This window comes from Watersipora subatra, chromosome 2, assembly GCF_963576615.1.
Source record: "Watersipora subatra chromosome 2, tzWatSuba1.1, whole genome shotgun sequence".
NCBI lineage: Eukaryota > Metazoa > Bryozoa > Gymnolaemata > Cheilostomatida > Watersiporidae > Watersipora > Watersipora subatra.
The window spans coordinates 23,967,933-23,982,706 of NC_088709.1; the positions used below are offsets into that span (position 1 = coordinate 23,967,933).

The 14,774-nt window shown below is 35.7% G+C and overlaps 1 protein-coding gene across 1 annotated transcript; it reads right to left on the minus strand.

Moving 5' to 3' along the window:
* Positions 1-6,048: 6,048 nt before the first annotated feature.
* On the minus strand, positions 6,049-11,918 carry LOC137388769 (uncharacterized). The gene is made up of 5 exons (XM_068075219.1): positions 11,810-11,918; positions 8,862-9,026; positions 7,566-7,731; positions 6,796-6,958; positions 6,049-6,161 (listed from the first exon to the last, which is right to left on the minus strand). Exons 2-5 carry the CDS (start codon positions 8,972-8,974, stop codon positions 6,058-6,060), a joined length of 546 nt encoding a protein of 181 aa, XP_067931320.1. The 5' UTR covers positions 8,975-9,026; positions 11,810-11,918; the 3' UTR covers positions 6,049-6,057.
* Between the last annotated feature and the right edge of the window lie 2,856 nt (positions 11,919-14,774).

A 14,774-nucleotide genomic window follows, 5' to 3' on the forward strand; every position in this document is an offset into this window, starting at 1 on the left:
CCATTCAAAGAGCCAGACCCTGGCTAGGTGATTAGACTAATATCATGCTGAACTAAACATGACTAAATATGATGAGTATGCAAGTATGTCTTAAGTCAAAAATGAGACAGAATGATTTTTTACAGCTGGCTATGTAGCTGGCTAGGTCACCAGAACTGAAGTGTAATGATTGTATCAATAGCATCGTGGATGTTACCAACTTTAATGAAAACCAAGCAACGAATTCCCTAATCAAAATTAAGAATCGTGATGTAATGGCTATACTTTGTCTTCGCCTGTGGTGATTGAGGTTTGCAACCAATAGTGAAAAAGCGACGAGAGTGTTGCGTAGTAGTGCTGGATTGGTGAAAAACTTTCCCAGACTGGCACTAATTGCCACCATGGAGAAGTTGCTGAGGTTCAACATCATGCTATTGTTTAAGTGTAATCATCAAGCTAGTAGACTAGCTCATGAGATAGCAGAGAGATATATTTCGATTATGGCGCATTATGAAGCTAAGAATAGAGCTGGCATGGGTAGCTCGTCTGGTCTTGACCCACCGGGTCAGAGGTGCCCGAGTCGGGCAACCCGACCCTCGGGTCTTCCTATACAAAGACACAGTTGGTTTATGGCTAAACAACAGTGGTTGTATATCGCTTTTTAAGTGCGATTGAAATGGAGTCGCATATAGTCCTAGCACGGAAGGACCAGGCGAAATAAAACAAGGTGAGTCAAGACTATATTTTTCCATCTGCGACAATAGTCTTTGGATTATAGGTTTCACAAGGTTTTTCGGCAAAAAATAATCAAGATGTCGGTAGTCTGGGATTTCATGAAGAAGCCAGTCACGAAAGAAAAATACCAAGTTATTTGTACAATATACAAAAGCAAGTTAAAGATTGACTTGCAACAGAATTCACATTACAGTTATTTAGTATCATAAGATTCACTTTGTCTTACTCTGTTGTGTTGTGAAATCAGGTGTGAAATATATGGGAATGTGATTACAAGCTCTTAAAAGCTTAAAAAACAAGCAGTTAATCGCAGCCACACGAGGCCGCCGTAGTTTGGATTCGCTTTCCAAAACGGCTCTAATGGGACGTAGTTGTTACAGGATGGTTTCTGTTTACACTTTCATGCAACCTCATTCGTCGAAATATTTTCACAAATATACTTCATGCATTCAATAAAACCATGTCTATTGTTCTTACGCGTCTGTTTTATCATCATTGTAATGCTGTCACTTTTAGCACTGATATCTTATAACTTACCGTAAAACATCATTAAACTTTTTAACCTTAGCTCAAAGGAGTACATATCATTGTCTGATAACCATGACGAGCCTGTTGGTCACCTGTGATAATTGAAAAGTGCTGCAGAAATTATTTTCGAAGTATTGGGTCACGTGATCAGATTACGACTTGATGATTGAATAATGCCGAAACAAAACTGTAAACTAGCGAGCATCTATATTTGATACGGGGTCTTCGGTAAAACCCGAAGTGTTTGTCATAAACTAGTGCTACGACAAGTTTTATATTAAGCTTTTTAATGACTTTTCAATTCACGCGAGAACATCACGTGACAAGACGATAACCAAACTGTAATGACTACGTCAGAGAAATAAAGAAATTCCAATCTACGGCGGATTTACGTTTTTGAGCTTTTAAGAGCTTGTAATCACAGTTCCACGTATTGGCACCTACAACACAACAGAGTAAGACATGGTGAATCTTTTGATACCAGATAACTGTAATGTGAATTTTGTTGCAAGTCATCCTTTTAAGTTACAAAAGGGTCCACCTCAATACTATTGAGGCATTTACAACGAGGGCATCCTGAGGAACTTAAAAGCGCATCTAAGAATCTTCAATCCAGCAAATATATTTTATTTTTAGTTTCTTTCACTAATACCAGAGGTTTTAGGAAAGTGATGGATTTTTGTTTTCCACTATGCTGGGTTATGTATTTCTATATTTGTAAAGTATTTCTTAACTAGCCTCTTGTTGATTATAATAGCAGTTGAAAATAAAATCTGTAATAAAAACACTAGCCCAATCATGCCATTAATCTATCACCCATTGAATAGCATTGATCCACCAATGTCTAACCATAAATTGTAGATTGCATCTATAAACCAAGCTACAGAATATAATGATTGGTGTGATAATGGTTTCTTTTATCTTAGTTTAATGATGTCACAAAATTAGGCTGTAATAGAACTATCTCGTAAACTTAAATGAATAAAAAAATCGCGCGTGCTGACCCGGTCCGACCCGATATTGGCTCTCATTGCTGACCCTGAGTCTGGTCCGACTCTGCATTCCTTGGTCTCATTCCAGCTCTAGCTAAGAAAGCCATTGATTCCATTTCCCTGATCAGATCAAAAACTTCACAGGCTCATCATATTTAGTCATGTTTAGTTCAGCATGATATTAGTCTTTTACCTAGCCAAGGTCTGGCTCTTCGGGTGGGTGGGCTATTTGCCCCCTCCTTTTGCCCTTCTCTCTTTTCCCCTTCTCACTTCTTCTTTGGAGAAGGGGAAAAGAGAGAATGGGGATAGGAGAGGGTGGCAAATAAAGCCCTGATAGCTCATGATTTGTGTGCAACATTTCATAGCTTTTATACTTTTACTCTATTGTGGTTATCAGATATTATTACATAATTGCTTTTCTTGATTATGTATACAAGAAGGTTTTTATGCAAAAATAAATATGATTTTGTCAAATTCTCCTCATGAGCTCCATTGTTAACGATAGTGCAGTCAAGCGTGAGGTACAATACAATGACGTTACGTCATGCTATTTACGTCTGACAGGCTTTTTCCCTATTGGCCAATCTAGGTTTATATATCTATGAGTATAGTGCATAGTATAGTGCAGCTATGGCCAAATGGCGGATCTAGATCCGCATCTTTGTAGTTTTATTGTGGATATTTCAAGTTGCCTGTCAAAAAGATTTTTTAAAGTACAGTCAAACATGGATAACTCGTCCACGGATAGCTCGAAAAAATGGTTAATTCGAACATTTCCTTTGGTCCGTTCCCACGTAATGATAAATTGCTATAGATAACTCGAATTCAACACTGTTAATTAGAACTGTTTTTTTGCCCAACAGCTACCGAAACGGTTGTTTTCGCTTTAGAAAATCACTTTATTCAAAGCCATAGAGGTAAACTTCATCTTTTCGTAATTCATAAGCGTCGTTATTACCACCATCGGCAAAATATTTTTGTCAACGACTTTTCTAAAAGTTTTGTGAAATTTGATTTATACAGCGATACGATGAATAGCACGGGCTAGCCGGGTCACGCGCGCAAGAATTTTCGCCACGCACATACAAAACAAAAATCGCATGTTGTTTTGTATGTGCGTGGCGAAAATCCTTGAGTGCGTGACTCGGCTAACCCGTGATGAATAGTTTTCCGACGTTGATTCCGTGTTGAATCAACGTCGGAATGTTGAATGTTTAAAACGTCTTAAAAAATGTTGTAATTAAACGTATACGTTGTCTGAGCTACAAAAAACTATTCATCGTTTGACCTAAACACAGAATACGTGTGTACATTCAATAAGTATCTATTAAAAAAGCGTGAGTGATATAGAATGTACCGTAAAACCTCGTAAAACTTCTAATTGAACTGCCTCGGAGTGTTGCTCTTAACGAATCCCAGGTAAAGTAAAGTAATCTGCATAAACTTCAAGAAAAAACGGCAAAATTGATGGTGGGTAAAACCCCAAAAGAAAAAAATGTCTTTTCTTTTGAGCATTTCAACAACGATCAAGTTTTGCCAATGTCAATCTGAAAAACGTCCTGGCAATAACATTACCTCAAACAACAAACCAATCTCAAGTGATAGAAAAATCTCTATACTTTTTCATGAAAACGTTTTAAACTTTACATTAGAAGCATTTAATTTGAAACAAGCCATTTGTGCTTTTGATTTATATTATAGTTTGTATATGTACATGTATCTACTAATAAATAAGTAAATATATGGACTTGTGACAGTGCTCTGATAACTTGAATGCTCTGATAATTCGAACACTTTTGCTCGGTCCCTTGAAGTTCGAGTTATCCATGTTTGACTGTATTTTTTTTTTATTTTGTTGAAAGAATATTTTTGTAATCTTTTCTTGGAATTTTTGTAAATTCATTGTTTCCAGCAATAAATTTTGTAAAAACCAATCACAGGACACGACTCACAAATACTCTTCATGAACTTTATGAGTCGGTAAAAGTAGCAAAAAACTGTGTTTTGATAGTATTGTGAAGTCAAAGACCACTCATCATTTTTATCACTGATATCAAACACATTTAGTGCAGCACATTCATTCACTGATTTATAGTTCAAATTATATATACAAACAAAAAAAATTCAATTTGTATTTGAGGCCTTGTTTTAAGATGTGAGTAAATAATTGCAGGGCAGAATGTCCTTGGTTAGTGCTGATGTCTGATCATCTCCCAGTATGCGCATCTGATGATACGCCTTGGGGTAAGACCCCTGGTTGTCGGGCATTCACAGATCTTTTAGTAGAGTTCAAAGTTGATCTGTTTATTGTGGGCGGCCAGAATGGTTACCATATATCACGACTTGTTGCTACAGATTCTCAACTTGGGAGTGGAGGTGGCCTCAGTTCATTCATTGTGGGTCTTCAAACTGAGGGTGTGTCTATGCACAGCCCGCCAACATCACCCAAAGTCTTTAAAGAGCATCTTCCAGCCCTCATTACATTGTTGAATCTTCATATAGAACATTCTGATTCGTTATGCTTTGATGTGCACAAGCTAAATCATTTTGTTCTATTGGATCATACTTGTATTAAAAAGAGGGTCAGCGTTCTTTCCACAGAATTCAACGGATTGAATGTTACATATGACAAGCGTGTCTGGTTGGTTTTAGTTGTCACTCTCTCACTAGTAATGTTACTGCTTTTGGTATTTAGACGCTACCTCTGGTTGCGCATTTGTAAGTTTCTCAACCCGGATGGGAGTCTTCCACCATACCATGAAAATATGTTAGCTGTATAACATAATTCACCATATGACTGTTTTGATTACAAAGTTTTCATGAGGCGATGGTAAAGTTTCAGTTCATCAACACTCAGAGATCTGTCAGTGCATAGAGGAATGATTTACTGTCGTACTTACGATTCAAGGTGCTTTAAAGATTTTCTGCTCATCGTTATATCGTCACTTCTCTTATGTTGCCAAAATATATCGGCAAACCCTACTGACGTTATGTAAAACATTTCTCAATTGCATTAAGCTGGATTCTGTGACGTGTACTCTACATTCAAGCCATTGTGCCAACGGTTGGTGATGATGCTTCGACCACATGTCGACTAACCCAGGAACATGAAAATTCGACTCACTATTGCATGATGATTTCATCAACATGAAAATGCTTCATGGAAAACTTGTAGAAGTAATTTGTTTTGTATTTTTTGTATTTAAAATGTGAGAAGAAATGATGTAATATTTTGTTGTGATTTATCATTTCAAGCCATATATTTTACGAACCTCTTTTTGTTTTCATTCATCATGTTTAACAGGCGAATTAGGTTCATCTGCTAGAAGACATTTTCTTCTTCAAATTTTATGTTGTATTAAATTGAGTCAAAAGCTTCTATTTTCTAAATGGTGCTAACCTTTTTAATTGTTGGTATTTTAGTTCCATCAAAACTACCTATGTAGAATATATTATATGGTGCGATTGTTACATTTAGAGGTTAAATAACATTTTCATTTGAATGTGATGGAAATTTCGCTTTTATATATACCTAAATAGACATTAATTGTAATTCTTCTAGTGTTCTGTATATTTTCTGATCATGGATAACAAGATATTCAAACTGACATCCATTGTGATTCATTCAAAGCTTAAAAATGACAATATCATAAAATTGAATATAGTGCTTTCCATGTGAGTAAAAAATATTGACTGCTAGTTTCATATGCTAGCAATATATACCTTTTAAATGGTAACACAAGAAGCAAAAAGCTGATAACAAACATACTGCTGTCATTTTAGATGTAAAAACTAAGAGACGTAGGTTAATTCCTTTAATAGTTTATTTCTGATTGTCTGCTATAAAAGCAAATGTCTTTGCAAATGCGTCGGGCTCCAGTGAACCTGAGATATGTGTCTCTCCATTAATAATAAAATGTGGTACACCTGAAACACAAAATATGCTGAAGTATAAGCTGACCAATAACCAATAATACTACTGTGGTTGTAGGACATCATCTTTTACCCAAAACAAACGTGATATTTTTAAATTGTTTATAGATTTTTTGGTATTCGATTGAACAAATCAACTAGTCGGGATGATGAGTTATTATATGCAAAGCATTTAGGAATATAAATGACTAGCTGATTGTATCATTTTATTGTTTTATTGCAATATTGTTTAATAGTAACTGCAATAGCATTTTATGAAACTACTAATAGCTCTCAAAGCGCCTCTCAAAACACTTGAATGTAGTGTTTTTCGTCACCCAACCTCAAAACTTGCTGCTTTAATGTAGTTTTACTCTGCAAACAATTAGCCCGTAGCATAAGAGCTGGTGAAAGTTGGCTTGTTAGTGAAAAAAACTAAAGAATTTTCTCTTGATGAAAATAGTTTAGAAGCTTAGTAGCTCCGTGTGTTTGCTGCATACGTGGAGAGAATTTCGTATTGAGAAGCTGAGCTCTGAATACTACACTCAGCCTTTGAACTCAATTGTTTCTACTGCAGGAAATATCTTAACTATAAAGTGTGACTACTAGACAAGAACTATTTCATACGCTGTAAAAAAGGTTTACATACTCGGGATAGGTTTTGATTTCCAAGAAAGAGCAGTCTCTTCTACTTTCTTGGAGTTGTCTGCACAGTCCATGTAACCCTCATAGGCAGCCATATCAAAACATAGCTCTTCTGCTATTTTGTTTAAGACTCCTCTGTTAAGCAACTGATCTTCACAGAGGTAATTCTGAATAATAATTTTAACACATATAAGTTAGTTGATAAACTTTGAATATAAAATTGTTTTTGTACCTTGAAAGACCACCTGCAATGCCAAGGTAACGCAACTCTAGAGTGGCTGATCTATTAGTTTATAGTACTAGTGTTAGTAGAATGTCTTATCGGTCAAATTGACCACAGAAAAGGAGCAGCCGTGGATCAGTGGTTAGTGTGCTAACCTACAATCGATAAGTCAGAAGTTCGAATCGCAGAAGAACTGTTGATGGTATTAGGAAGGGCATCCAGCCAAATCTCATGTGGAAAATGGTTGCTCTATACCAGGAAATACTATTTGCAGTGAGGACCCCTAAATGGGAAATGCTAAAAAAAGGCTGAAAGAAAATTGAAAGGCTTCTCTTCTATAGCATTGGAATTACTGTATCTGGTGAGACATCAATGGGATCACAGGCTGTATTTCTTGTAAAGGAGTTGTCTTTTCACAACTATCAAATGTATACTAGGACTTTCACAAACAAGGTATTACATTATAAAATGAGCATTCGTTTAGTGGTTTAAAATCAACAAAATTTTTCTTTCACCATGATAATATGATATGTAATATTGGCTTGAGTTACCTTGAATATTCGTTCAGCTACGTTGCTCTGCACATTCGTCGAATTATCCAATGTTTTACAATACTCCAGCATTTGGTGGCCAGGAAACGTGTTAGGTAGTCGTTTAGACCGTCCACTAAATTTGATTCCTACAGAAGCTGCCCGCTGTCGCATTTGTTCAAGAATGCTACAAAGAAATGTCATCTAGACTAATTTTCAAGCGTAGATGGCTGCACAATCTTTCTAATATACTGTTAAGTGATTTCAATCAAAGGCAAGTCTATAAGTACAGTAAATATTAAAAGTATATTTTAAACAAGCATTACATGTGTCTACTCGGTATAGCAAAACTGAGCCACTGAGGTTATCATGATTAATCCTTGGGAAAACAATGTATTGAATCGAACAGGCCATATTAATATTCGATCTAACAGGCCATATTAATATTAGATTGAACAGGCCATATTAATATTTGATCAAACAGGCCATATTAATATTCAATCAAACAGTCCATATTAATATTCGATTGAACAGGCCATATTAATATTCAATCAAACAGTCCATACTAATATTCGATCGAACAGGCCATATTGATATTCAATCGAACAGGCCATATTAATATTCGATCGAACAGGCCATATTGATATTCAATCGAACAGGCCGTATCAATGTTAATTAACACATTAATTATTGAAAATTAATTATATAATCACTCATTACATGTTCTACTAGAAATGCTAGTAAAAGCATGTGGTACTAAGACAACTGGCGAAAGTACTCCATGATCATACGAGGACAATAGAGTTGGCCATTTGATGCTGTGTTGTTGTTTAGGAATCTACAGCTCGTTTGGAGTTTGCTTATCCGAAATGCTAATTGCTTTTTTAATTTATAGCTTCCACTAACCCACAAAATGTCGCGAACCGCAAAAACCTTACTCAAATTGATTGCGAATAATGTGAATTACTCGCTTTCCATGTATGGTTGTTAGTAAGTTTAGATTAAAAAGAGCATGTCTACTAATATATTGAGAAAAACTTTGGTGCTGGACAACATTTGATCTATGACATTGAAAGCTTTTGTTTGGATAACATGCATATGCTATAACAGTTAATTTACCTCCTAATCACAGTGACCCTACAAACTACTGATATATTTGGATATTATACATTATCATATATTATATAATATATATGATACATAATATATATGATAATATATATATATATTACCATATATTATAACTCTGTATGTGCTGCTTTCATTTTTCTATTTGATTAAAATGTTTATCCCAACCTTGACCTCGCATCTACTAACCTGGGATTTTTCATTCTGGGAAGTTTCTCAACTCCTTCATCTGTAAGACCAGGAAAGAGGAAAAATGGCTCCCAAGAAACATTGAAATCGTACAAGTCAGCCGTCTGCTGCATGGCAGCCTCCAGCTTTCGCTTGCCGATCCAGCACGATAGTCACATAAAATCCCTGCAAGTAACAATCTCTCTAGTAGTTTGTCTGGTGAAGGTGATAGGGTCAGAACAACCAGTATGCTTGGTGGTTCCTTTTTAGGTACAACTACAACAACTACAATAAATACACAGAGGTTCCAAATGAAGAAAAGTTGTGGAAAAAGTCAGATCTTATTTTTGTGATTGACTATATTGGGCTTGCTGGTTCTGGTTGTTAGACTTTAGTGACAGCAAATCATCTTAGTGTGTCTCAATATTTGTTTATTTTTGTAGTTTTCATCTATTTCAACCACTATATAACCACTATATAACCACTATTTCAACCCAAATATATATCAATAACTTGCCTCATGCACTTAGAATATTTTTACCTGATTTTCTTAAAACCGATTTTTAATGAGCCTCTTACTAATCAGGCTGAATATTACCATAGGATAGTCAGTGATAAAATTGGTCAAATCACAGTCAAAAAAAGTTCAGTTACAAAATTGAAACAGCTTCTCAACGCTTATACAGGAAGAAACTGTGTAAAGTTTACACTTTGCGCAGTTTTCTTCCTGTTAGAAATGCTTCAAGGACTTTTACACTTCTAACATAAAAGTTTTGTGCATAAAATCACTCTCGGTATGTTTGAATTGGTGTTTAAAGTTTTACAACTCAACTTTTTAAAATGTGACTGTATCACTTTGTGCACCTGGCTCTTCAATTGCCTGTTTGTTATTCACCTGTAAAGAATAGACTATCATTGTTGAACTAGTCTGTTTATGGGTAAAGGGCACCCTTGGGCTGATGAAATGTATAGGCCTACCTATTACTACAAAGTTTAGTAAAACCCTTTATAAGAACTTCGAAATGGCAATTTAGCTCTTTGTGGAATAGCTAACAGTTTGATATAGCCACATTCATTCCAATATGGTATAATTCTAGTGTGTCATTTCTATCTAGCACCTGTTCGAACATTTCATCTCTATCTAGCACCTGTTCGAACATTTCATTTCTATCCAGTACATGTTCTAACATGTCATTTTTATCGAGTACATGTTCTTACTTGTCATTTCTATCCAGTACATATTCTTACTTGTAATTTTTATCCAGTACATGTTCTTACTTGTCATTTCTATCCAGTACATGTTCTTACTTGTCATTTCTATCCAGTACATGTTTTTACTTGTCATTTCTATCCAGTACATGTTCTTACTTGTCATTTTTATCCAGTACATGTTCTTACTTGTCATTTCTATCCAGTACATATTCTTACTTGTCATTTCTATCCAGTACATGTTCTTACTTGTCATTTCTATCCAGTACATGTTCTTACTTGTCATTTCTATCCAGTACATATTCTCATAAGTCACTCCCAATTAGTACTTATTTCTGTACATTAGTTTTATCTAGCACTGGCTTCTATATATCACTTAAGTCTAGTGCCTCTAGTTACATGTTATTGCTAATCAATACTTGCTTTAGTGCGTCATTTCTATCCAGTGTTTGCAAAAACTTTAATGACTGAAGTCTAGCTGTGAAAAGCATAGGTATCTTTAATTAGTCTGTGGCAGGAATAGGTCTTGGATTTAAGCCAAATAAATGTGCTCCTGGCTGATAGTGTCATCAACACTTCAAGCAGAATATGCCACATCATGCTGACTCACAGCGTTCAACAAACACTTGCTAATAAATTGACCTCCCTCTCTCAATGCTTGTGAAGTTATCACTGACGCAAGCATGGTCAATCAGGAAAATGTTTTCCTTTCAAAACTAACCACGAATATCAATCAAAACAGCTTATGCATCACTACGATTTAGACTATTCTGGAGTGATTTGTATATGGTAGTCGTTAGTAACCCAAAAGACAAGGCTATGCAATGCCCTCACTAATCTGTAATAACTCTTGCTTTCATAGAATGGAACACTTCGGGTTTGTATATTATGGTCTGTTTTTATAATTTTTCCTCTATGTAAGCCACCAACTGATCATGTGACCTCTATTAAAAGACTTTGATGAATAACAACTGTTGGCATGTGCCAGTTTTTCGCTGCCATGCTATCCTCTTTCCTTTTGAAAAGCTTTAAAATGTTTTCAATAATTTAGCTATCTAAGAATAAACAAAGTTCAAGGCTAAAGACAAGGATCTACAGTCAGGATTTTCAAATACTTTGGTAGTAATCGTAACTCTACTCGAGACTTCTAGTAATTATATCATGAATGAAAGGTATTCCTAGGCTTGGAGACAAATGAACATTCTCAAGCATCTATATACATGTATATATAAATCTCAATGTTTGTATGTATGTTTGTCTGCATGTCCAGTTATAACGACAAAGTTTTCGGAATGAAACACCAGCTGCACACCGGATTTGAACTTGGAAAACATTCAGTTATGCAGACAGTCATCTATTCAACACACTATGCTGTCCAATTGGCTATATAGCGGAATAAATTGGGCACATACTTATTACAAATGCCAATCTTTCGTGGCTTCTCCTTAACACTGAAGCTAGCGTTTATGTATGAAGCAATACCAGAAGAAAAATGCCTAAACTCACATAGCCAACAAGACTATTGCAATAAGTATAAATCTTTAGTTGGCACTGCAGCCAGTATATTATGAATTACACAAAAATAAACACGGTACACAGAAATAAACAAAATACATGTACCTTCGTTTCAAAGTTAGAATGGTAAATTTTGTATATGTTGAGAAAAAAATTAATTTTCTGTGTAGAAACTTTTTATCACCCGTGCAATGCCAGGCATTCAGCTAGTTTAGAACAAAGGTTGTCATATAGAATGTACTTACGCAACAATCTGTATGTTGATAGGAACCTTCTTACTGGTCTCATCTGCCATTCTAAACAGAAATGAATATGCAGCGGTTCACTCAACTTGTAAGCCCTGCAATGATGCACTGCCTTGGCATGTAGTTGTAGACAAATGAAGGAGTATTTATACCCAGGTCTGTTTTTGACCTGTCATTGTATGTCATTTATTACCTGTAGAATGTAATGACGTTGCGCAGCACAGTGTGCAAATCATCATGTTGTAACCACTGATGACAAGACACAGTATAGTATAGTGCATAGTATAGTGCAGGTATGGCCAAATGGCGGATCTAGAACCGGATCCGGATCTTTGTAGTTTTATTGTGGATATTTCAAGTTGCCTGTCAAAAAGATTTTTTAAAGTATTTTCTTTTAATTTGGTTGAAAAAATATTTTTGTAAACTTTTCTTGGAATTTTTGTAAATTCATTGTTTTCAGCAATGAATTTTGTAAAAAGCAATCACAGGACACGACTCACAAATACTCTTCATGAACTTTATGAGTCGTTAGAAGTAGCAAAAAACTGCATTTTGATAGTATTGTGAAGTCAAAGCCCACTCATCATTTTTATCACTGATATCAGACATATTTATTACAGCACATTCATTCCCTGATTTATTATAGTCAAATTATTTATACAAACAAAAAATTTTCAAATCGTATTTGAGGCCTTGTTTTAAGATGTGAGCAAATAATTGCATGTTTATGTATGGTAAAAAATAAAATGCACATCTTCAGCTCGTTGTCGATCTTTAATGCGCCAAATTTGGCTGTAACGGATCATGGCCGAAACCATTTGGCCATCCTGGTATAGTGCATAATATAGTGTATAGTGTAGTATAGCATAGTGTAGGCCTATAGTAGTAGAATAACCTAAGAGATAATAGCAATATTCAACAGAGTATTGCTATTATCTCTTATTATTTCATGTTTATCCTTTTATATTGCTATATTATTATTATTATTAGCAATATTATAGTTAATGATAATAGTTAATATTAGTTAATAATGACACTTGAGCATTTGCCATGGAAATTGCCTAATCTGCTTTCAGAGCCGTGGTACTACAGGTCAAAGGTTATAACTTGTAAACTTGAATATTATTACAACTTTAACTTAACAAAAAGAGGAACCCTTCATAGGGTGATACCACAATTTTATTAAAAACTTTTCAAATATGATATCTGTTGGAAGTATGGACACTGATGGTACCAAATCACCGAGAAAGGTAGGCACACCTATTAAAATTAACAGAACAATTGGTCAGTGCTGGTGAATATTGCAAGTGGAATAAATTTACGTTAGGACAACATATTAAATATACAATAGCATGTATCATATCAACTATAAGAACAAATTTAAATTGACTTGCACAATTCAAGCACTTGCTACTGCGTTGCCATGATTAGCGGTTCAGTATTGGGCGTTAAGTCATGTATTTCATCGATATATATATGTCTGGTGGAGGTGACCAACCTCAGTTACCAGATGTTGGTAGACACCATGGAGAGGTTTAGTATGTCAGTCAGGTTCCTCATTATCAGTGTGTGGCTCTACTGTCACAGCACTTGAGTGAAATTTATCTAGCAACTTATCTATGGTGGCCATAGAGGCAGCATAAGATTTTATCAAAAAAGCAGCGGTGATAACGAGTCACCTTGATAGATGACACTCTTGATTTTAACACTCACCAGCTTTTTGACATTAGTCTCCAGGTTTCGCTTCCCACTGGGTTATCGACCTCTTGATGAATGCCACAAGGACAAGGTGGAAATTGTCCGACCTTTGGCACTCAAGGATCTATTCAAGGGAAATTGAGCCATAGGCCTTTTTGTAATCAATCCAACTCATAGCAAGATTGGATGCCTTCTCCTACTTTTTTGACAGACTGTCCAATCCACCAGAAAATGATGTTTCACTTTTTGGGTGTTGTCCAATTCCTTTCTGAGCACTGGTCATATGCAGACTCATGTGCTCTTCCAGTTTGTCTGCAAATATTCCTGATTGCAGTTTTCAGGTGTTGGGCAGACATATTACTCGCCGGTAGTTCTTGGGAATTGGCTGCTTTGACTCTTTCATCAGGTGCCGATGACTCTCACCGGCCTGCTGGTTTCCAGCAGGCCGGTGAGAGTCATCGGCCAGTTCGTCTATAATTGGTCGGCCGCTCTGGATACTCACCTTCTCTATCAGGCATTCCATTTGCTTTGCCATTCTACCATACAGAGATGTCAATCTCTTAAACCAGGAGGCTTGAGTCAAGTCAGGTCTAGGTGCTGTCCAGCCTTCATACGCTGCAGTCCACATTTGATGTCTGGTTCGTTGATGGTGAGTCCTTGATGGACCACAATTTGTCGGTGGCTTTTTTTGAGCCACTTTTGCCAATCTGCAGCGGTGTCATGAGTAACCTCTACTGCCTAGATGACCTTTTGAAATTTTGAGGTGCTGGATTTAAGAGGATCAGGAATTGACCCAGTCAGTTCACCTTTGAACTGGGAATACACTCTTAGATTATGTGTGAACAGTTTATCTTCTCTCTTGTTATCCTGCTCTTTAGTGTACTGCTTCAGTCGTGCTGCTATATATGCATTCTGGGTATTTAAGATCACTGATATATATATGTATGAATGGGTACAATCTATGTATAGGTATTCTGGGTATTTAAGATCACTGATATCTATTTATAGATGGGTACAGTTTATGTATATGCATTTTGGGTATTTAACATTACTGAAATATATTTATAGATAGGTACAGTTTATGTATATGTATATGCATTTTGGGTATTTAACATTACTGAAATATATTTATAGATAGGTACAGTTTATGTATATGTATATGCATTCTGGGTATTTAACATTACTGAAATATATTTACAGATGGGTACAGTTCATATACATGTATATGAATTCTGGGTATTTAACATCACTGATATATATTTATAGA

Excerpts from the sequence above, each read along its gene's own strand:
- LOC137388769 (XM_068075219.1), bottom strand. The coding sequence starts at position 8,974 with ATGCAGCAGACGGCTGACTTGTACGATTTCAATGTTTCTTGGGAGCCA. Across the intron at positions 6,959-7,565 it reads TAGCTGAACGAATATTCAAG|AATTACCTCTGTGAAGATCA; the intron begins GTAACTCAAGCC and ends ATTATTATTCAG. Across the intron at positions 6,162-6,795 it reads GAAATCAAAACCTATCCCGA|GTGTACCACATTTTATTATT; the intron begins GTATGTAAACCT and ends TTTGTGTTTCAG.